This window comes from Osmerus mordax, chromosome 7 (assembly GCF_038355195.1).
Source record: "Osmerus mordax isolate fOsmMor3 chromosome 7, fOsmMor3.pri, whole genome shotgun sequence".
NCBI classification, from domain to species: Eukaryota; Metazoa; Chordata; class Actinopteri; order Osmeriformes; family Osmeridae; genus Osmerus; species Osmerus mordax.
In genome coordinates, this window is record NC_090056.1 from 15684850 (window position 1) to 15706930 (window position 22081).

Sequence of the window (22081 nt, forward strand, 5' to 3'; positions counted from 1 at the left end):
CTCCGCTAAGCCCGATGCTGACCCAGTGGCTGTGACACTGCCTCCTCCTGGACAGCCTGACCAGTTCACATACAGCTGCTGTCCACTGCTAGCAGACACCACAGCCCTGTGGTGTCTCACAGTAACTCCAGCAGAGTTACAGGGAGGGACGATACCATCATGAGCAAGCAAGAATAAATATCACCTCACCATTCGTTCTTCTCTATATAGTCTCTGTATATTGAACTCCATAGATATATATAAAAATAAAAAATAAATCTAAATAATATTTTTCATGCTAAAGTATATTAGAAACAAATATCATTATTATACTAGTATTACTAGTTGGCGGCCTCAGCAGCTGCCAGGCTGGTTTCTACAGAGGAACCTCCTGTAGTGGGCGCTAGCGCTCTGTATTTTGGTTTGTAAAGTTTAAACAAAAGGGTTAGATGCAGTTGTTAAGATTACTTGCATATTCATTTTAGATAAATGAGATGGTGATTATGAGGATAATGATCATGATGATCATGATAATGAAGTTAATACACACTTATTATCACAATTGATGAAGATTTACACACTTAACAGATAGAACTGACCATGGAGATACAGAGTAGGGAATTGGAGGTTTGAGGTCAGGGGTTAAAAGGCGGGATGTGTATAGTAGGGGTGTGTCATCAGCAAGCTCAGTCCTGTTATGTTCCGCAGTGTGGGGGGAGGAGCCAGCCAATCAGAAAAATTGCTCTTCCTGTCATCCTATTCGATGACAGATGTCAGGAACTGCCAGCCAATTAGAGACAGAGTCCTCCCTGTCGGCCAATCGGATGGCTCCCCTGTAGGACCTGAGACAGTTTCTGCTGGCTGGGCTTTAGCCAGGGTCCGGGTGCATGTGGGGGTTGCCATGACGAGGTACTCCAGGGGTCGTGCCACTCCCCTAACCCTGCGATGCTCGCCGCAGACATGCTGACCTCTGATAGGCTGGCCAGGGACTCTGCGTCGGATTGATCCACCTCCAAAGGCATGAGGAAGGAGAACAGAGCTTTCTGATTGGTTCTCTGTCCAGAAATTCCAGCATTCTCCACTGATGCAGCAGCATCCGCCTCTGGGTTCCACCTCTGAGGGTCAGGCCCTGCCTCCATCTCCTCCTGTCCACTCACCCTGCCCCTTTCGCCTGCTTTCCCATCCTTAGGGTGCATCTTATTGGATAAGGGGAGGTGTATCTGTTCTTCCTCTCTCTCTCTGTCCATATTTCTTTCTCTATCTCTCTTTCTCTCCCTCTCCCTTTCCATCTTCCGCTCGCTCTGAGTTTCCCTACTTTGCTTGGACCTCTGTCTGTCTGTCTGCCTCCTTTCCTCCACTCCCTTATCCTCCACCCCGATCTCCTTGTCCCAGCGTCGCAATGCATTCCTGGGTAAACTCTGGGATTGCTTCCCCTGTTCCCTACTTCCTGACTGCGGCTTGGAGGTGTGGCTAACGCGGACTACCTGACTCTCTTCCTCCTCTGGCCAATCCAGGTCATCCAGGTCTGTGTCTGGACAAACGTTCCCCCGCCCCCCTCCTCCCCTTCCCGCTCTCCCCCCCAGGCTACCTTCCTTGGACTGCCTCCCCCTCCTCCGCCCCCCTCCCCTGGCCTCCCCGAGGTCAGTGCTGGGTCTGGACCTGGGCAGCGAGCGACTCTTATCTAAGGTTACTGGATCCACACCCGACTCCTCTGGGTGGGAGGAGGGGGAGGAGGCGACGGCCCCGGACTCATGGTCTGAAAAGAGAGAAAGAGAGAGGTAGAGAAACAGTTAGGAAAGAGAGAAAAAGAGAGAAAGGGTAGTTAGAGGGGAAAGAGTTGCCTCTGGAGTGCCATTTAAAGGGACAGTTCCAGTGTTTGAAGGATGAATAAAGCACAAACATGTCACAATGTGTCTGCTTTAGGATTCTGTGTTCAGCAGTGGGCATCCCACCAAAAACACTGAGATCTTTCCCTGTAATCCCACTGTTTCAACACACAATCTCTGGTTCCCCCTCCCTGATGGACACACTGTACTCACTGCTGTTGCTAAAAGAACTCCTTCTCGGTCTTCTTATTGAAACAGATGGAACACCACTGATTAGAAAATTCTCTTTTTTAGATAAAGAACTGCCAAGAGAAATCTCGACACAGCGAAACATATCACAACACAACATGACTACACCCCATTATCAAACAAGAACAGAACATCACAGGACATGAATATTCCCAATATGTCACAAACTGTATGGTGGGATGCGGCTTCATGTTAAGGTTATGGTATCTACTACAGATTTCCACCAGGTGACAGATGACAGTGGAGAGAATGGAGAATCTCTGCTGACGAGATCAAATATAAACAGGATGAAGGGATGAGGAGGAGAAACCAAAGAAAAAAGTGAGTGACTAACAGGGAGGGTTACCAACCGCGTATTCTCTGTCCTGCCGATGACATAGAAACAGGGCTCTCCTTGCTTGGAGTTGGTCATACACAGAGACAGACTGGACAGCTCCACTGAGAGATGGAGAATAGGGGAAAGAGAAAAGGAGGAGACAGGAAAGGAGATGAAGAAGAATCCAAACATGGAAAGGGTCAGGAGAGAGAGAGAGACAGAGAGTGAGAGAGAGGGAGAGAGAGAGAGAAGTCAGAAATCAGGATAGATTCAGTGTTCCCAGCACCACAGTGTACAGTTGGAAGCAGAGAAGAGAAAAGGGTAACAGGTCCGATAGGGACCTAGCAGACCGATGGAAAATTGGAAGATAGAAGTTTCCAGAAAACCTTTTAGACCCCACCTCCCTCCCCTCCCCTCCCCTCCACATGCACCCCCACGCCTCCTCCCCCCTCACCGTAGTCAGGGACGTAACCGTTGCCCTTCTTGAGGACCAGGTGGATGCGGTGCCCCCCCCTGCGTATCTGCTCCACCGCCTGGCTGTGGGTCATCCCCACCGTACTGTCCCCATTGATCTCCACCAGCTGGTCACTCACCTGCAGGACACAGCACAGGGTCAGACACACAGACAACTTTCCTTCCACAGTTATAGTACTGGGAGGAAATGCTAAGATAATTGATGAATAATTGACGTTGTGTGTGTGTGTGCGTGTGTGTGTGTGTGTCTTACCTGGATCTTGTGTGAGCGCGAGGCAGGCCCCCCCTCCATAAGGCCCAGCACGTAGAGCCCCATGTTGTACTCACTGCCCCCCCTCAGGGAGAAACCAAAACCAGTGGGCCCACGCTCCAGATCCACGCTATAGAATTTAGACTCCTGCTAGAGAGAAGAGGAGAGAAGAGGATAAGAGAGAAGAGAGGAGAGGAGAGAAGAGGAGAGGAGAGAGGAGGAAAGGAGGGAGTGATACAATGTACACTGTCACCGTTTTATGCTTTCACATACTGTACAGCATGTACAGCTACAAGGAGTGTCATCGCAATGGTAACTTAGCTCACCTTTGGCTTGCCCCTGTGACCTTTCCTGACCCTGCCATCAGGGTCCAGCTCTGCAGCTTCTGACACACTGGAGGGGTCTAGGGAGACAGGGACAGGGGGGTGAGGAGCGCAGGGAAGGGGAGAAAGGACGGAGGTTTAGTACTGACTAAGAGGAAGGTAAGGAGGGATACAACCTCTTGGTATAAGTCCTGGGAGTGTGATTGTGAGTGTGTGCGTGCATGTGTGCGTGCGTGTGTACATACTGGTGTGTGACCGGGGGATGATGGTGAGGCGGAGTGTGTTTCCCGCTCGGCGGAGGATCTGGGCGAGGTCTCGGTGAGGCAGCGTGACCACGGAGCGCCCCTCCACAGCCTCCAGCTGGTCCCCTGGCTGGATGTGGCCGCTCCGGGCCGCAGGGCTGCCCCGGCGCACCGTCACAAAGCGGTGAGACAGCATGGATGAGGCTGGAGCGCACACACACACACACACACACACAGAGACAGAGTCAGGTCTGACGGTAGACAAGAAGACCTGGGTGCAAAGCCCTGCAGTCACACAAGCACACACGCTGCGTCCTGTCCCGGAGTTAGGAGGACATGGTGCGGATCTGTGTGAACACAGGCAGACATCCTCCATTACAGGAGAAGACGGCTGGCGTCTTAAAATAGCCTCCTCAGCCTCTTCGTGGCCACACGCCATGACAGAGCTGCTAATAATTAATGTGAGACTCAATTATTGAACGAAGGCCAACTTCCGGTGGTGAAATTAAGCGATGCTTGTACGCATCAATGCGCAGTGTTCAGATGTCCCAGGGAGCAATGGGGTCAATCTAGCACACAGACCTCAGTCTCCAGTCGGTCTGTATGAGTCTGTCTGTCTGTTTGAGAATGTGTGTGTGTGTGTGTGTAACCTGAGTTTAGGGTACTGCGTGTATGGTACTGCAGGCTACATGATCTTCCTAGCAGCAAAAGGAGAGGGATAGGCACACTGTAGTTACTACAACCCCCTCTCCCACACACACACACACACACATCCACGCAGGCGGAAACACACACAACTAAGCCTGGGTTCTGTCCACCCCTCCACCTGATCCGGAACCTCAGGAGTGGAAACATGAGAGAAAGAGGAAAAAGAGGAAACGAGAAGCAGTTCTCAGAGGCATTTTCTGCCTGTGTGAGACTCTAACAAGCTGACAGGCTGCCAGACAGACAGATTGCCAGACAGACAGGCTGCCAGAGAGCAGGCTGTGGGCCAGTGAGGAAAGAACCATTATCACGAGGATCCACTACAGCCTGTCTGTCTGTCTGCCTGCCTGCCTGCCTCTCTTCACACGCTCCATTACAGACAGGAGCAAGGATCACCTGGTCTCACACAGCACATTAACCCTCTACACCCTGGGAGGGAGAGAGAGAGAGGGAGAGAGAGAGGCGGGGGCAGGGATAGTGGGTGGAGGGACGGAGAGGTGAAGCTGGGGGTTCTTGAAAGGGTTCAAAGGCTGGATTACAGTGGGGGGGGGGGAAAGAGAGAGGAAGGACGGCTTAAGTCAGAGACGGAGGGGAAAAAAGGGGCAGAGAAAAGCAGGAGAGAGAAAGAGGATTAAAATGTGGTACACTGTAAACACGTCCAAAGTGCACTGCAGGATAAGACCATCGCCCCACCCCACCCCCACCCCCACCCCCACCCCCACCCCCACCTCCGTGGCCAGCAGCATCCTCAGTGATGCTGAAGGGATGAAAGGAGTAGGTAGTCTGTGCGCTCACTCACACAGCTCTGCTGCTGGGACGTCCATGGTGATAAACAGAGCAGCATAATCTGGGTCTACGCATGAGGGAGAGAGAGACCGACCCCCCACCACACACACACTCTCAGCCAGCTGGGTGGGTGTAATCCAGCCAACAGGGCAGCGCTGTGACCTAAGGTCCAGTGGTCCAGGGGTATGTACCCCCCCCCCCCCCCCCCCCCCAGCCCCACACACACCCTGGGGAGGCCATTAGAACATCTAGATCAATGGTGGCCCATCACAGCCCGTATATTGATCCCTGGATGAGTCCATGGTTGGGAACAGGCTGGTACTGCCCTGGGGCAGTGTGTGAATGGAGGGGGCAGGAAGGGGGTTAATGGGTTTAGTTTAGCCAGGTTGCTGGTAGCCGGACAGTCACTGACTATCCAGACTGTACTGTGGAGGTTCACACAGAAGAGGTACACCTGCAGCTTCTGACAAAGCACGCCTGTTAGAGCAAGTGGACTCTCTCTTTCTCCTGTGTGAGTGTGTTTATATGAACTCAAGATGACGTGTTCTATTTCTATTTCTCTACTCTTACTCCACCCTCTCTTATCCCGTTTCCCCTCCCTCCCCCCCTTCTTCCACCATGTCTTTCTCCCTCCTACCATCACTAAGGTCATATGCGGATACAGTCAGTACACACACTGATACACAGTACTATTTACATACTGTAGTACTGCATGAGTCCATTCCTACACTTACATTTCAATTACTGCATCTAGCAGACACTTTCATCCTAAGAGACTTCCTGAGGGGTCAGAGTACGTCTCTTTACATAGTGTAGTCAGTCAATAAAGGGGCATGACTGAAATCCGCCCATCCCTCGTTTCTGCTTTTTTAGGTATTTAAGGTCAATATTAGCACACAAACAATGGTTCTCATATAGTCCCAAAGTACAGGTTAGGAAACACACACACAAACGAAAAGTGTCTGTGTGTGATGAAATTGACCAAGATCTCAGAGGAGCTGTCATTATCTAGGGATCTGATGTGAAACCACTTCAATCAGCACTCATACTGTGTATAAGGACAGACTGAGGAGTTTAAACATGGCAAATATTGCAGCTCCTCGAGGCAGACTGTTTATAATTACAGTTCATATCTAATGTAGCATCAAAGGTCATGTTAGATACAATTAAATAAAAAAGTGAGGGTCTATACACAAACAAAGGTGCAGGCGCGCACACACACGCACACACACACACACACACACACACACAGTTGCTCCACTTGCTTTTACCACATGAACACTAGTACATAGTGGAGTTGTCGCTAAGGTAGCTTAATAATAAATAAAACATATATTATTAAGAATCAATGCATCTTTTAGAACTCCCATATGAATATAAAAAGTAGCTCACATGATTTCTTAATCCAGCAGTTCACATGACCTTCTACTGACAGAGTTGGAACTCAGCTGGTTGGTCAGTGAAGACAGACATGTGAGAACTGTCATGTGATGTTGTTCGTTTGCTTACTCCATTCTACGGTGTTCTTGTTGCCTAAATCCTTGTACTCTTGTTATCATAATGTTGTTACATCCTAATGTATCATTACATTCTGGTCTAATACCTCTCCCAGTACCTCTCCCTGTGTCCCACTTAGGAGTGGTTAGAGAGTTAAAGAGAACACACACACACACACACAAGACACACACACACACACAAAGCAGCAGAGAGGCATACACAAACTCTTTAATGCAGAACCACAGCTGGAAATACACAGCACAGCTGGTCTACTGGGTGAGAGAAAAAGAAGAGATGGAGAGAGAAACAGAAAATGAGAGAGCAATTGAGAGAGAATAATGAGTAAGAGAGAGAAAAAGAGAAAGAGATAAAAAGACAGAGAAAGAGAGAGAGAGAGACATAGAGAAAAGGAGAGAGAAGGATAGAAAAACACAGATGAAAGAGAGAGAAGGGGTTAGGATTAGCTCTAGCTGTACAGTACATACAGGGGTTAGCCAGTGAAGTAAAGAGCAAGGCTTATGTTTCATAACAATCTCCAGGAGAATGTCCACTGAAAACTACAAAACCCAAAGACCTATTCTTTGTCTATGAGCTAAAGCCAGATTAAGTATAGTTTAGTCTGCACTGTTGCAAGAACCCCGACAGATAGAGAACTCCTTTCCCCTGTCGTTCTGATCCTCCTCCCTGACACCACCCTCACACATACATAGTTCTGAAGTGACTTACCCTCTCAAAACCTCCAACAGGATGTCAGTGTTACAGGTTTAGCCATATTTGTGTTCTAATCCTGAGCCAGCTGTGGGTACTCTATAGCAATGTGGTGCCTTCAGGTGGCACTGTCAGAGAAACAGCACTGTATCTGACTCACCTGGTTAAATAAAGGTTACATAAAACGAACGTGACAGAAATCAGGGTGTAAGCGTGTGTTGTGTGTGTGTGTGTGTGTGCGCGCGCATGAGTGGCTGTGTGAACGTGCGTCCATGTCCTACTGTGTGTGTGAGGTCTCTTGCATTTGTGTGTATTGCTGTGTCACTAACTCCGGTTAGCGTGGAGCAGCGTATTCCTTGAACAATGATGACATAATCATTTGTACATGGAGATGTTGTTGAGCCTGTGTCTGACGCTCGGTGCCAGGGTAATGCTCCAGAGGTACAGAGAGCTGGCAGCTGTGCACCCCTGTCGGTGCCAGAGCCCTTGCATAACACACACACACACACACACATACATGGAGCACAATCTGTTCACAACAGACACTCACACACATGCCGACATGTATAGAACACATGGCTGGACAGTCAACCATAGACACACACACACTCCATCTGGTTAATTTAACATGTCAACAAACCCTCCCCAAGCACTGAAGAAACACTAAACAAACATGTAAACAAGCATGTAAACAAGCATGTGAACAAGCATGTAAACAAGCGTGCCTCCTTTCTGCGAGACTATAGCAGCTTCGAGAAGTGATTGTAATGTTCTGGATCCCAACAGCTAGACCTACAGTAGTTCTGACAGCATGTTTGGTAACAAACAGCTAACGTTTTCTTTAGATTGCCTGACATTTAAAACTCTTTAGACACTGTTCTGTGCTTTCCACAAAAGAAAAAGCGGGCACACCCACAGTGTTTACAGGATTGATACAGAGTGATGCTGACATGTCTCTACCTGCATGTGTGGGCGATGTCCTCCAGCCAAAGGTCACATGACCGCAGCATGGACAGTCACCCAACAAAGTTAATATACATACCAAACACCACCTAACCTAAAGCCTTCCCAATGCAGTTCTGGGTAGAGCCTAGAGGAGTGTGTCGAGAGGGGAGGGTGGGTGGAGGAAGGTGGAGGGGGAGTGGAAATTACAGAGCTGACTGTAGAAGGGTGAAGGGCATGCAGTAGAGGGATGGAAGGCAGGAGAAGGATGGAGAGCTGAGGTGGAGGAAAGTGGAAACTGGAGGAGGAAGACGACGGCTGCAGGAGAGAGGACGAAAAATACATGGATAGAGGGAGAAGGATGGAGGGATGGATGGAGGATAAGGGAGGACGGAAGATGGAGGGTTCATGCTATTTTAATGACCGAGGACTTGGTACAGTATGTGGGGCATAGATCCTCCCCACTGCGCCTGCATAGGTACACGCACACTTTAATACACAGCCCACAAGTGACACGTTCTTTGAGGCAGATACATGCCCATGCATGCACACACACACACACACACACATTTCAAGAAGAGATGTTCCCAAAATAGAAAACAGAGACACCAACATACTGAGTACACAGACACACTTAGTAGCTGTAGCAGAACTGCTGACAGGGATCCCAAACAAACACACACACACACACACACACACACGGCCCCAGTGATGCAGAAAAACAGCAGAAAAGAACTGGCTGCCAGATTTAATGTTCTTATATCAGACAGACAGGGTGTGTGTGTATTTGCATGTGTGTGTGCGTGCAGACAAACAGGATGGACGCCACATGAGAAGTCCCTACAGGAGCTCATTCAGAGTTGATGGGTAGGACACACAGCAAACAGCCAGAGTAACTACAGTCCTCAGTTAACCATGTTTTTAATCATCTTTTAGAGATTCAGCTCAAATGATGTAAGAGAGAATGGCCACAGAATACAATTACAAAGTACTGGTTTAAACAATGATCTGTAAAGAACACTACTGTATGTCATGAACTCTGTCAATGAGTCTGGGGATCCCCTGGTGTGTGTGTGTGTGTGTGTGTGTGTGTGTGTGTGTGCGTGTGCGTGTGTGTGCGTGTGCGTGTGTCTGCATGACTGCCTCCCCATTTTTTCATGAGAAACTGAGAGGTAGGCATGCTAAACTGATCACGCATGCATGCACTTACATACACACACACACACACACAGTCAACCTGGTCCATGGGCTGGGAAAGAAGCAGGGCATTCATCACAACTGATTAAGGCTGGAGGGGGGGCTGAAAATATTTCTGGCATCTCAGTTTCATGCAGGTTAGCTACGGCTGGTTACATGCAGCAAAACTGTCTTAACCCAAGCTAGCTAGTACTAGTATAGTATAGACTGTAGTACAGTACTGCCTTAACCCAGGCTAGCTAGCCCTAGTACAGACTTAAAGTTAGCTAAATGTAATATGTACTGTACATATACTGCATGCTGGTTGTATGTTAGTATGGTATCACGGCTGTGTTGCTTTCACCTGGGCTCAGAAGCTGTAACTCATGTCCACTACGTCAGTTCTGTCAACACATACCAGAAACTGCTCTGCTACTCAGAGACTGTCTAAAACTAAGACCAAGCCTGCCCTGAGAATAATGACAGCTGCTTTTGACCAAGCAGAGAACTGTTCTCGAACTGAAGTCAGATTGACCGTAAACTTCACATGAAGACAGACAGAGACAGACACAGAGAAAAGAAAAGAAAGAAGTACAAGAACAAGAATAGTTACGTTTTGAGTCCTTGACAGTTTTCAGCGCAGACTGCAGTCGCTCCAACATTTTTCCTGCCTGGCCGATTGGGTGAGATAATAATCCAAATAATCCCAAAATAACCTCAATCTGCGTTCTAAATTAATGCCCCGCACAAATATCCTAACTCACTGCAAATATCTGACTCTCTCCCCCTCTGTCTGTCTCTGGTTGTGGGAGGGCAGCCGTGCATGTGGAACTGGCCAACTGCAACTGAGTATCAGCAGGAGCAGGAGAGGGCGATACTGAGAGGGAGAAGGGGAGGGGGGAGCGGGGAACTGGGAGGGGAGGGGAACCACAGGAGTGAGGGAGAAACAACTGGGAGTGTGACAGAGAAGGCAAGGGAAAGAGAGTCAGACAGAGAATGAGAGATCATTTTAATACTGCTCAGAGCCATTTCATACAACACAGAATGGGAAAAAAGGGAAAAAAAAGATTGAAGGGGGGGGAAGAGAGAGGAAGAGAGACAGGGGGAAGGAAGAGGGAGAGAGACAGGGGGAAGGAAGAGGAAGAGAGACAGGGGGAAGGAAGAGGGAGAGAGACAGGGGGAAGGAAGAGGGAGAGAGACAGGGGGAAGGAAGAGGGAGAGAGACAGGGGGAAGGAAGAGGGAGAGAGACAGGGGGAAGGAAGACGGAGAGAGACAGGGGGAAGGAAGAGGGAGAGAGACACAGGCAGAGGGAGAGACAGAGAGAGAAAAGTAGGGGAGAAGGAAATAGGGGGAGAGAGAGTATCCTGAGAGCACTAGCAGATAACAGTGGGTGGAAAGTAGGGAGATGATAAAGGAGCTGGTGTTCAGAATACACAACATATCAGGTAAATGACGTTTACCCTTATGTGTTCTTTGACTGAAATAATACACACAGACACACACACTCAGTCGATGAACCAAACTGCATGTGCAGACTATTGAGCAGAACTGGCTTCTGAATATGGACCACACACACACGCACCAGTAATGATCCTCCAGGCATGACACAGAAGGGATCAAAGCTCACCCCGCCCGGTCAAATCCTACCTCACTAGGACCGAGGTCTGAAACTGAAGACTAAAGACTTGTCCCAGAGTACCGTAAAGGCGTTCTACCACACACTGAGGCATGATGAGGCTGACTCCCAACTCCTGAGGGTCCAACATGCCAAAGTCAATGTACAATCCTCCATCTACTGTACAAGACGGAATTAAACACATCATGTGCTATAGACTTGTTTTATTTATTTCCTACCTCTTTGGTTTTAGGGGTCATGTATTGTATGTGGAGCAAGCAGGGATTGGACCCATAACCTTGGAAAATGCGTTTTATAACCGACTGAACAAAAGGTCAGCAGGGATGAACTGGTCGGCTCCAGTAGAAGAATCAAACCTCACAACCTCGAGCTTCTAAGAGTTAAAGGCTCCAAACCAAGAGAGCTCCAACGGACCAGGGAGTGATCAAACCCATGATGATAAGCCAGCATTCCTGCAGACGCTGTCAGGAGGCAGGCTTGCTGGACCCATCATGCTGGGATCATCCGCAATGTTTACTCCCCTGGATAGAGACTGAGGAGGACTCGGAAGGATTTCCACATCTGAGAGCTTCATACATCACAGAATTGGCCAACAACATCACAGGATTGACCAACACCAGGATTTCATACCGGTATGGTACAGATGAAGGGATAGCAGGAGGAAGCTCCTTCTTGGATGTATCTCTGGCACTGATTGGCCCACAAATTCAGACAAAAAGACATCTGAGGACGACTCACCACCATTGGCCACGTCTTGAGAGGCAATGACGAATCCGAAGCCCTCCCCAGGTCGTCTCCTGAGCTCCACCTCCAGGGGCTTCGGCCCTCCTCGGCTGTCCACCTGTCCTTTAGCCACGGCCCCCAGGGACGAGCTCCTGGCGGGGGGGGGACCCCCGGCACTCTCCTCCACCCCCTGCCAGTCCCTGGGCTCCAGCGTCAGGGTAACAGGGACAGAGTCCAGGAAGCTGGTGCTCTGGACAAGGGAGGGGGGATCTGCGGCCGGGGTGGGAGGGGCCAGGCTCCCCGGGGGGTGGAGGTTGGGATTAGGGTGAGGGTGGGGGGGCAGCAAGGCATCTGAGGCTGAGGAAGGCATGTCGGAGGAGGCGTGGCCTGATGGGCCAGGGGGGCCAGGGGGGGAAGAGGGGGATTTGTAGAGGTTGGGGGAGACAAGCGAGTGGGATCCTGCAGAGAAAGAGAGACAAGGAGAGAGCGCAAAAGTATAAAGTGTCCATGAGTCCATGACTGAAACTCAGAGCCATGATGTGACGTGTGTGTTAGTTGAGTCCAGCGTGGAGTGGGTCGGTCCCCTCACCCCCTCTGTAGACCAGCAGCACCACGTCTCCCTGCTTGGTGTGGTCCTGCAGAACTCTCTGGACCTGGGAAGATCAACACACCCGCTCACATGTCCATCCACACTGCATAGCCCAAAACTCTCCAGGCTCTATAGGCTCTACTGTACTCTACACTACCACTACCAACCTGGGTGAAGCTGAGGCCCTGGACGTCCGCTCCGTTGATCTTGACGATGGTGTCCCCTGGCTGCAGGGAGGGGCACTGCCTCCTGTCCCACACCCTCTTCACCAGGGCCAGCTGCCCCCCCGGCCCCCCTGCTGTCATGTTGAAGCCCATCCCCCCGCCCTCGCTCCTGCCCAAAGCTATGGGCACCAGCTCCCCAGGCCCAGGCCCGACCCCAGGCCCGGCCCCGGCCCCGGCCCCGGCACCAGAGCTGGACCCTGGGGAGGGCAGGGTGCTGGAGTTCCCCCTGGGAGGGTGGTTGTTGGCAGGGCAACCGTTAAAGCCACATGGGGGCACCTCAGTGGGGGGGCTGAGAGCGAGGGAGGTTTGGGGCATAGGGGGTCGCTGGCAGGGACCCCCGGGGGGCGTGGAGCTGCCAGTCTCAGGCTGGGACAGGGGGAGTTTGGAGATGGGCAGGGCGATGGTGGAGAGGTCACTCTCTGACGACTTGGAGCTCTGGGCAGGGAGAGTGCTGCTGTTATAGCGAATCAGAGACGACCTGGAAGCAGGAAGAGGAAGAGATGTAGAAAGGATGTTGAAAGGCTGGAGTCAAAAGGAACCACCCCAAGTCTGTACCTGGGTAGTCATGATTTACCTGCTGTGACTGCCACCCACTGAGGCCCCATCAGAATCACTCTGACTGGCTGAAGACCTTTCTGGTGGAGGAGGGGGGGGCACACCCCTGCTGTGGGAGGAGCCTGGGCCAGGCCCAGGAAGCCCATTGGTCAGAGGAGCATAAGAGGGAGGGGCCAAGGCCGCATTCCCATTGGCATCCAGCCCAGAGGCTCCTCCCCCTCTGAAATAGTTGGCGTTGTGTTGGTGGTGAATTGGGAGGGCGCGGTTGAGGTTAGCCAAGCCGGGGGGGTGGGGGGCCTCGGCGGGGGTGGAGGGCTCGGAGGAGGAGGCCGAGGCTGAGGGGGGGTCGGGGGGCTTTTTAGGGCAGCCGTCTGGGTTGTAGAGCATGGGGTAGCCCCGCCTAAGCACCACGTCCACGCTGTGGCCCATGGGGACGGACTTGAGCATCTCCACCACCTCCTTGTGGGACAGACCCAGGACGCAGTTGTCGTTGATGTAGACCAGGAGATCAGCTGGAGGACACACAAACACTCACACAATCAAAGTGTGTGTCTGTGTGGGCATGTGAATGCATGCGTGCAATGTCAGAGCTTGAGTCAGTCTGTGCCAGACACTCCTGTCTATGACGGTGGTGCACGTGAGCTGTCCTGAGTATGGGATAGCTGGGATATAATCCCTCAGTGGGATTAGGGTTAGATCCGGAGATTCTGACCATGAGAAAACCTCACAATCACATACTGCTAATCCCACCAACAGAGACTGAGGGAGGGAGGGTGAGTGGATGAGATTCAAAAAGAGAGAGAGAAGGAGAAAGTGAGTGAAAAAAGAGAGAAATAAGGGATGGGTGGGGTGAGGTCTGAATAGAGACATTGGAAGGAAGGAAGGAAGGAAGGAAGGAAGGAAGGAAAGAAGGAAAGAAGGAAAGAAGGGAAGAGATGAAGAAAGAGGTGGAAAGAGAGGAGGGCGAGAGACAACGTGCCTGTGTTGAGTGCGGGGGGTCCTCCTGGTGTAACACTGTACACCTGTAAGAACTCCCTGGGCCGGCTGCCTCCTACGATGTTGAAGCCAAACCCTCGAGGGCCCTTAGACAGACGCGTGTGGATGGAATAGCCCTTAAGTTCTGCTGGCTGGTCTGTAAACTCAGGCACTGGGACACACACACACACACACACACACACACAGGACATAGATTTACTGCTTGGACAAACATGTATACATCAATGTTTGTGAATACATGGGCACTAATCATACATGATATTATGAGACTATGATTTGCACTAAGCGACCAGTAGCTTGTACTTGTCCTATCCTTGCTAATGTAAGAACTCTCATTACATGGGTTTATTCTGTGACTCTGATTCTCTCCATTCATAGCAGGTCAAAATAAAAGCCTGTCCTATATACAATAACAAGATATATACATGGGACAAGAAGCATCTCACTTAATGAATGTTTGAGGACCCAGATTTGTTGTGATTCTATAGCGCCCTCTACTGTGCAAGGGGATACACTGCAATTATTTTCAGTGCTGCTGCCAAACTGGACTTAAAATAACATTATCAGAAGAGGAAGCAGAAGACAAGATGCTCATTATGTCTGCCATGTCCTTTCATCACAGGACAGTCCACACATGAAAACCAATGCAAAATAGAACAGAATTGAATTTGAAAGTATGACGAAAGAGAAAAAGAAACGGAGATTAAGTAATAAGAGATAGATTGAGAGATGGGCAGAATGATTCAATGAATCGGCACTGAAGAGTGAGGGAGGGAGAAATTAGAGAGAGAGAGGATTGTGGAGGACAGGGACTCACACTCTGTCTTGCTGACGATCTCTTTGCTCTGAGCCCTGGGATCCAACCAGCTGGTGGTCTTGGAGTTGTGACTGCACACACGGAGAAACCATCATCATCCCCATCATCATCATCCCCATCACCATCACCATCATCATCACCATCAGCCACAGCTCGGTCAGTTGGGACTCACTCAATGTAGTATGGTTCTCCTGAGTCGCTGAAGGCGAGCTCCCAGTTCTGGGGCAGCGCCCCCCCCCTGGTGCTGCCCGCCCTGGTGCTGCCCGCCCTGCTGAGCGTGCCGCTGGCTCCGTTTTCCGCCCCGCTGCCGTCCCTGACCCCCGACTCCCATGACTGGCTGAGGGGCAGGGCAGTAGGGGGCGCACTGCCAGCTCCCACCGAGCCCGCTGCCAGCACACGCGGGCACACAAAAACACTTTTAATTCCCCAAAATAGTGTTTAACTTATCTTAGCTAAATCCCCAATCAAGCCCTTCGCTCAGCAGAAGCCTTAAGAGTAAACACTCTCATCTCAATCATCTCTCTTCACTGGCCTTTTGCCCAACAATACTGGTTCATCTAAGGTAATATCCCCAACATCCACATGTTCTCTTCAGCAAGACACTTCTATTAGAAACCTGTCAAATGTGACAGATGCATGTTTGGGTAAATGTCCACTACGTGTACTATACTTGTATGTGCTCATGGTGATGTCGTTTTTCGAGTTTCAAATGTATTTGCCATTTGAAACATGTTAAGGTGCTATGCATTCAAATGATTGGTCCTGCTCCTCTTGACTGTGTATTATGTTTGTGTGTGGGGGGAGGGTCAGGGAATCGGGCTATTAATCAGAAGGTTGCCGGTTCGATTCCAGGCCGTGCCAATGACGTCCTTGGGCAAGGCACTTCACCGTACTTGCCTCAGGGAATGTCCTTGTACTGTAAGTATATCTGGATAAGAGCGTCTGCTAAATGACTAAATGTAAATGTTTGTGTGAGATTACCTGAGAGGCCAGAGTCCTCCTCACTGTTTTCCCCTTCTTCCACAGCCTTCTCCAGGTTGCTAAGAGACTTGCTGCGTGTTCTAAAGTTCCGGAGCAGGTTGCGGTGCTCCTGGTACGTGATTGGTGGGCTCTCTGGGCCAATGTGGACTGGTCGTGGTGTACCATAGTAGTTCCCTAATTGGACAGATAGCAGGAAGTGGACAAGGGAAGTTTGGTTATTAATTAAAAGACAGTGTCTGCTTTCCATTTTCAAAATATTCATTTACAAAAGCATCCATGCAACAAATGGTTTAGGTTTTATAGGGTTAAGGGGTTAATGGATTGTTCTTTAAACGTTAAGTTGTGCGAGGATTGAAACCTGTGGAACAGGAACAGGTCTCTGTTGAAGCTGCGGTAGAGACTGTTAGACCAACCAAGCATCAGGAGAACGGACAGTTTGTGCCTGCTAAGTGCCTCTCTGTTCCACGCTAACACTAATGCATAGTTAAACCCCTCAGCTTTTATCAAGCCACTGCCCCATGGCCCAGGGTGTCAAAGGGTTCACTATCTACAGCCTCGGGAGATGAGAGTGAAAGAGAGAGTGAAAGAGAGAGTGAGGAAGAGGTTTCAGAGGAGTGGTTTGATTCAAACACGTTGGAGAAGGAGCAGCAGAGAGATGGTTGAGACCAGTAGAGATTCAGTCACCCAGGTGCTATTTCCATCCCATTACTCATTTTGAGCTTATTCCTCCTGCTTGTCACATTGTGGTGGAGGAGAGAAGAAAGAAAAGGCAGCGGCAGAAGAGGAGAGGAAGTGAGGTAAGAGAGGGGGAAACAGGAGAGGGGGATTAGGGAGAAAAGAGGCTTTTCTGCTGCACAGAATGATACAAAATAGACTCCAGCACGGTTCCGCTCTCCAACTCTGACATCACAGATGACAGGGGCTCCAATTTAGACTGATGGTATATGTGCGCTTGTGTGCACGTGTGTGTGCGTACGTATGTCCACGTGCCTGCATAATGACCACCTCATCAATGTGAATGCTTTCAGAACAATTTCACACATCCTCTTTGTGAGACACACACCCCTCTCTCTGCATATCACACACACCCCCATCTCTGCATATCACACACACCCCCATCTCTGCATATCACACACATACCCCTCTCTCTGCATATCACACACACCCCCATCTCTGCATATCACACACACACCCCTCTCTCTGCATATCACACACACACCCCTCTCTCTGCATATCACACACACCCTCATCTCTGCATTCTCTCCCCAACCACAGCATCATACTCCTCTTAGATAGATGTTTACACTTGTAGCCCACAGACACCACTGTACCACATATTTTAATGTATTTGTTTCTGTATGCATTAAAACTGAATTGCCAGTTAGAGGACAGCTAGAACAGGATTATGGCTGTTCTCCAACTGACAGACACGCACACAAGTTTGTATTGCTATTCTTGTGGGGACAAAAAAATTCAGTCCCATAAAAAATCCTGTTTTCCCTAACCTAAAAACTTATTCTGAACCCTGAACCTAACCCAAGCTCACTCTAAAGCAATACCTAACCCCTAGTCCCAACCGAGATGGGAAGTAACAAAGTACAAATACTTTGTTCCTGTACTGAAACTGACTTTCTGACAACTTTTGTCAGACTGTGTCGTGTGTGGAAAATAAGTTCTGAAAGGTTTTCAAAATATTTTTGATAGGTTGAAAAAGTTTAGAAAAAATTTGAACTTGTTTATGTTGTGTTGATGTGTGGAAACTTATTTTCAAAGTATGATTTTTTTTTTTTAAAGGTTAGGATAAAACTAGAAACTTTTTTGTGCCGTGGTGTGTGAAAAAAAACTTTTGAAAGGTTTAAGAAATATATATTTTTTTTAAAGTCTGTTATGGATGAGACAGAGGGCGTTAACAACGTCGACATGACAACTCTGAATCCCAACCCATATGTAATTTTAAACACAAATTCAAACTCTAAACCCCCACAAATAACGCTTGAACTTGTGAGGACCAAGAATATTTCCCCACAAGTTAGAATTTTCCTTATTTTATTATTCTTGAGGGGACTTCTGGTACCCACAACCAACAAACAAGTCCACACTCCCACACACAGGACAGAAATCTAATGGCTGTTTATGTTAGTTAGGTGCTGTCAGAGCTCAGCGGCCGTTGAAGGTCGAGTCCACGTCCCTCAAAGCCATCTGTTGTACATGTCCGGCTATCTCGTTAAAATGATGAGGTGAGCTGTCTCCTGTGCGTGCGTGTGTGTGTGTGTGCAGTTAATTTGGTATGTGCTTGTGTATGTGTGTGTTTGTGTGTGTGTGCGTGTGTGCCCGTGTATCTGGGCCACTCATTAAGGATTTTGGTAGTGGCTGGATCAGCAGGACAGATGACAGGCCTAACACGTGAGAGCAGGCTGGGGCAGGAGACTGGCCCTGTAGGAGGGCTGCTCTGACAGGACCACACATGCTCTGCCCCCACGGACCACGGGACGACTCCTGTTATCATCCAGGTAACACACACAGGCACAGACATACACACAGAGAGACACAGGCACAATCCCCCCCCCCACACACACACACACACACAGACAGACATACACACACACAGACATACATGCACACACACACAGAGAGGCACAGGCACAATCCCCCCCCCCCCCACACACACACACACACGCAGGGTCGTACCCTTGAACTTGCCGCTCTCCAGCAAGGCTCCAGACTCCTCCAGGGAGAAGAACTCCTCGATGGAGACAAAGTTGTAGTCCACCCCAGAGATCTCTCCATCACGGGGCTGCCGCGTCGTACCTGGAGTTGGGCATCATCCTCATTATCATCATCATCATCCTCATCATCATCATCCTCATTATCATCATCATCTTTACATTTCTGTGTCTCAGACGTTGAATAGGGATGTGCAACATGTGGAAGCTGCCAGAGGGAGGGAGCTGCTGCTCAGACACACAGCGAGGCAGCCTGGGAATGCTGGGGGGGGGGGGGGGGGGGGGATCAACAGGACCTCTCAATCCCTGTTGAAAGGCTGTGTGTTTGTGCTCTTTGTTAGAACAAACACTTGAAAAATTCCACTCTCCTTTCAGCGTCAACTTGTTTGCGTGTGTGAAAATTCCATTTGGCACTCAAAAACTTCCATGTCATTCTCTTTTATAATATATCAAGTCCATAACAAGCGTCTGACCCTTGGGACTAGTCCTTATGGTCACGCCTTAATAGGAGCTGCTCTCTTGGGGGGAATGGGCTGGGAGGGGAGAGAGGCTGAGCGAGGCTGGAGAAAAAAGTTGTATAAGTGAGGGGGGGGGGGGGGAGGGGGGGGTAGGCAGGGAAAAGGTTGGGGTAATGAAATTTTTTTCATCCTGAATGAACCCACTGGAATGAAATCTGGTGACAGTTGCCGTGGAAACCCTGTGAGTGCCTAACACTCAGTGATCTTTCACATACAGCTGGTTTGTTTCTGAAAGCAGGCACAAACACATGGATCTATATTTGATTGAATAAGTGCAGAAATGTAAGGCTGCATGTGTGCACGTTTGTGTGTGAGTGTCTATGTATCAAATGCAGGTGTCGGCATTTATGTGTGTGTGTGTGTGTGTGTGTGTGTGTGTGTGTGTGTGTGTGTGTGTGTGTATGTATGTATGTATGTATGTATGTATGTGTTTGTATTTATGCATATATGTATGCACGCCTGTGTGTGTGCGTGTATATTTATTTGTGTGTGTATTTATGCATAGGTGTGTGTGTTTTTATGTATGTGTTTGTGCTTATGTGTGTATTTATGCATGTGTGTGTGTGTGCACATGCGTATTCATGCCTGCATGTGTGTGTGTGTGTGAGTGGAAGAGACTCACAGGGCACGGCGCGCAGGGCATGCTTGTGTTTGAGTGGAAGAGACTCACAGGGCACGGCGCGCAGGTACAGATTCTCCCTGATGACCTGCTGCAGCTGGCTGTCCATGGAGCCAGGAGTGAAGCACTTACTGAGATACAACCTCAGGTCCTTACACAGCGTGGAACCTGGGGAGAACACACACACACACATCAGCACACACTTTTATTGTTTCATCCTGAGCTTCTGTTGATGTGTTACAGGGTCTTCCTGCAGTATTCGGAGAACGGAGGTGTGGGTTTCTGATCTGGAGGTTCCATGATTAAACACAGCCCCAGACATGACACAGCCTCCTTCTTATGACTGACAGGCAGGGGCTGAGCCAAACACACACTCAGACACACTCTGGCGCACACAGACATGCATACGCAGACACATAAGCGTGCACACACACACACACTCTGGGCCTGACAGACAGAGAGATGAGTTGTCTAGGACATCCCAGTCACAATGGAGGCAGAGTGACCACTTTAAGTAGGCACAGTGCTGCAGGCTAACCCCTCACACAGATATACTCTGCTCTGCTTTATTCTGATCTATGTTCTGGTCTGCCCTGCTCTGTTCTATTATCTTGCTCTGCCATGTTCTGCTCTGTTCTGCTACAGCATATTCGGTTCCGGTGCGCTCGGTAATGTTCTGCTTCCTCTGGACTGCTCAACTCGACTGTGTTCCACTCTACTCTTCTGTATTCTACTCTGGTCTGTTCTCCTCTGCTCTCAGTGCCCTGGAACACTTCTCGTCTCATTCTGACTTCCATCTGGGGAAGCCCTCACTCAAAACATTGACTAATATTCTCAGTTCATGAACGGAATATCAATTCACTTCCAGCATTGAGTGAATTGGATGTTGAATTGAATTGTTATTGACCCCTTCCAGAACCAAGCCAGACATTATAGATACCCCATCCTGAAGAGATCCCATATGGTATGATGGAGGGAAAACAACCGCACAGAAAGAAAAAGAGAGAGAGAAAGATTTAAACAAGACAAGTAGAGGGAGATTGAGACTGATATCCTTGGTTATGGTTGAGGAGAGTCATGATGTCGATATCTCTTATCTAAGGGATTTCCTGTCCCATTTTGATCCATGCACAGAGACGGGCCCAAAGGGCGTCAAGGACACACACAGGAACACACAAACATAGGTACACATTCAAACACGCATATGAACACACAAACATAGGTGCACATTCAAACACACACACAAGAACACACAAACATAGGTACAAATTCAAACACACATATGAACACATGCACTTTGAGCAATACTCTCTAAAACCTTCATTTTTGAAGTGCTTTATGAGTCAAGTGACAGGTCTCTTCCTTGTATTGATGGGCTGAATGCATTTCCCTGTCAGAGGGAGTAACCTACTCTGTACCCATCCACACACACGCACACACACTCATATACACAAAATCACAAACACACCCTTCCCCTGACAGAGATCAATTCTACTCAACATCAACAGCATCCTGAGAGGTTAAGTAATAGAGTCCAGACAGTCACTTCCACTTAGAGTGAACTAGCTATCTTCAACAGACACAATGTTTACACACGCACAGGGAATGGAGGACAGAATAGACCCCCACAACTCTAAGACTCTAGACCCAGCCCTAGCCCCAGCCCCCAGCCTCCAGCCTCCAGCCCCCAGCATGATGTACAGTTCATGGTCACATTTCCCTCAGACAGAGTGAGAGCAGAACGGACTAGTACACTGTCATGACAGATCCCATCAACCCAGCCTCCCCCCTCCTGGAGACCAACTGGAGACGTGTTAATAATAAACACGTCTCAGAGGGTTATTCAGGGGCGTACCTGGAGAGACAGTTTTGATGCGGATGGGGTGCGGGCAGGAGTTGAGGACCCCTCTCACGTCTCCCAGGGTCATCCCCAGGACAGGCGTGCCCCCGATCTCCAAGATGACGTCGCCAACCGTAGCCCCTCCCCCCGGTGCTGCTGTGACAAATGGAAACTCTCCGTAGTCAGCACCGCCTCCGATGGCCACGCCCAGCTCCCCCGAGCCGCCGCCCAGCGGCACGAAGCTCTCCTGCACCTTGGAGCGCCAGTGCAGCTTCTTCACCGTGGCCTTAGACATGGTGGCGCTGCAACACAGGGAGCACATTCTGTCATGACACCGCACAGGCTAACAGAGGGAGAACACTGTCACAACAGGATAGCACAGGAAG

General features: G+C 49.6%; 1 protein-coding gene across 1 annotated transcript; it reads right to left on the reverse strand.

Moving 5' to 3' along the window:
* Positions 1-770: 770 nt before the first annotated feature.
* On the reverse strand, positions 771-21990 carry magixa (MAGI family member, X-linked a). Its single transcript, XM_067239093.1, has 17 exons — positions 21711-21990; positions 19907-20023; positions 18684-18803; positions 15996-16169; positions 15187-15400; positions 15015-15085; positions 14181-14348; positions 13221-13713; positions 12590-13124; positions 12423-12486; positions 11849-12292; positions 3663-3863; positions 3421-3497; positions 3098-3241; positions 2825-2963; positions 1671-1735; positions 771-1163 (listed from the first exon to the last, which is right to left on the reverse strand). Exons 1-17 carry the CDS (start codon positions 21988-21990, stop codon positions 771-773), a joined length of 3699 nt encoding a protein of 1232 aa, XP_067095194.1.
* Between the last annotated feature and the right edge of the window lie 91 nt (positions 21991-22081).

Excerpts from the sequence above, each read along its gene's own strand:
- magixa (XM_067239093.1), bottom strand. The coding sequence starts at position 21,990 with ATGTCTAAGGCCACGGTGAAGAAGCTGCACTGGCGCTCCAAGGTGCAG. Across the intron at positions 12,293-12,422 it reads GCTGCTGGTCTACAGAGGGG|GATCCCACTCGCTTGTCTCC; the intron begins GTGAGGGGACCG and ends CTTTCTCTGCAG. Across the intron at positions 1,736-2,824 it reads CGGTTACGTCCCTGACTACG|ACCATGAGTCCGGGGCCGTC; the intron begins GTGAGGGGGGAG and ends CTCTCTTTTCAG.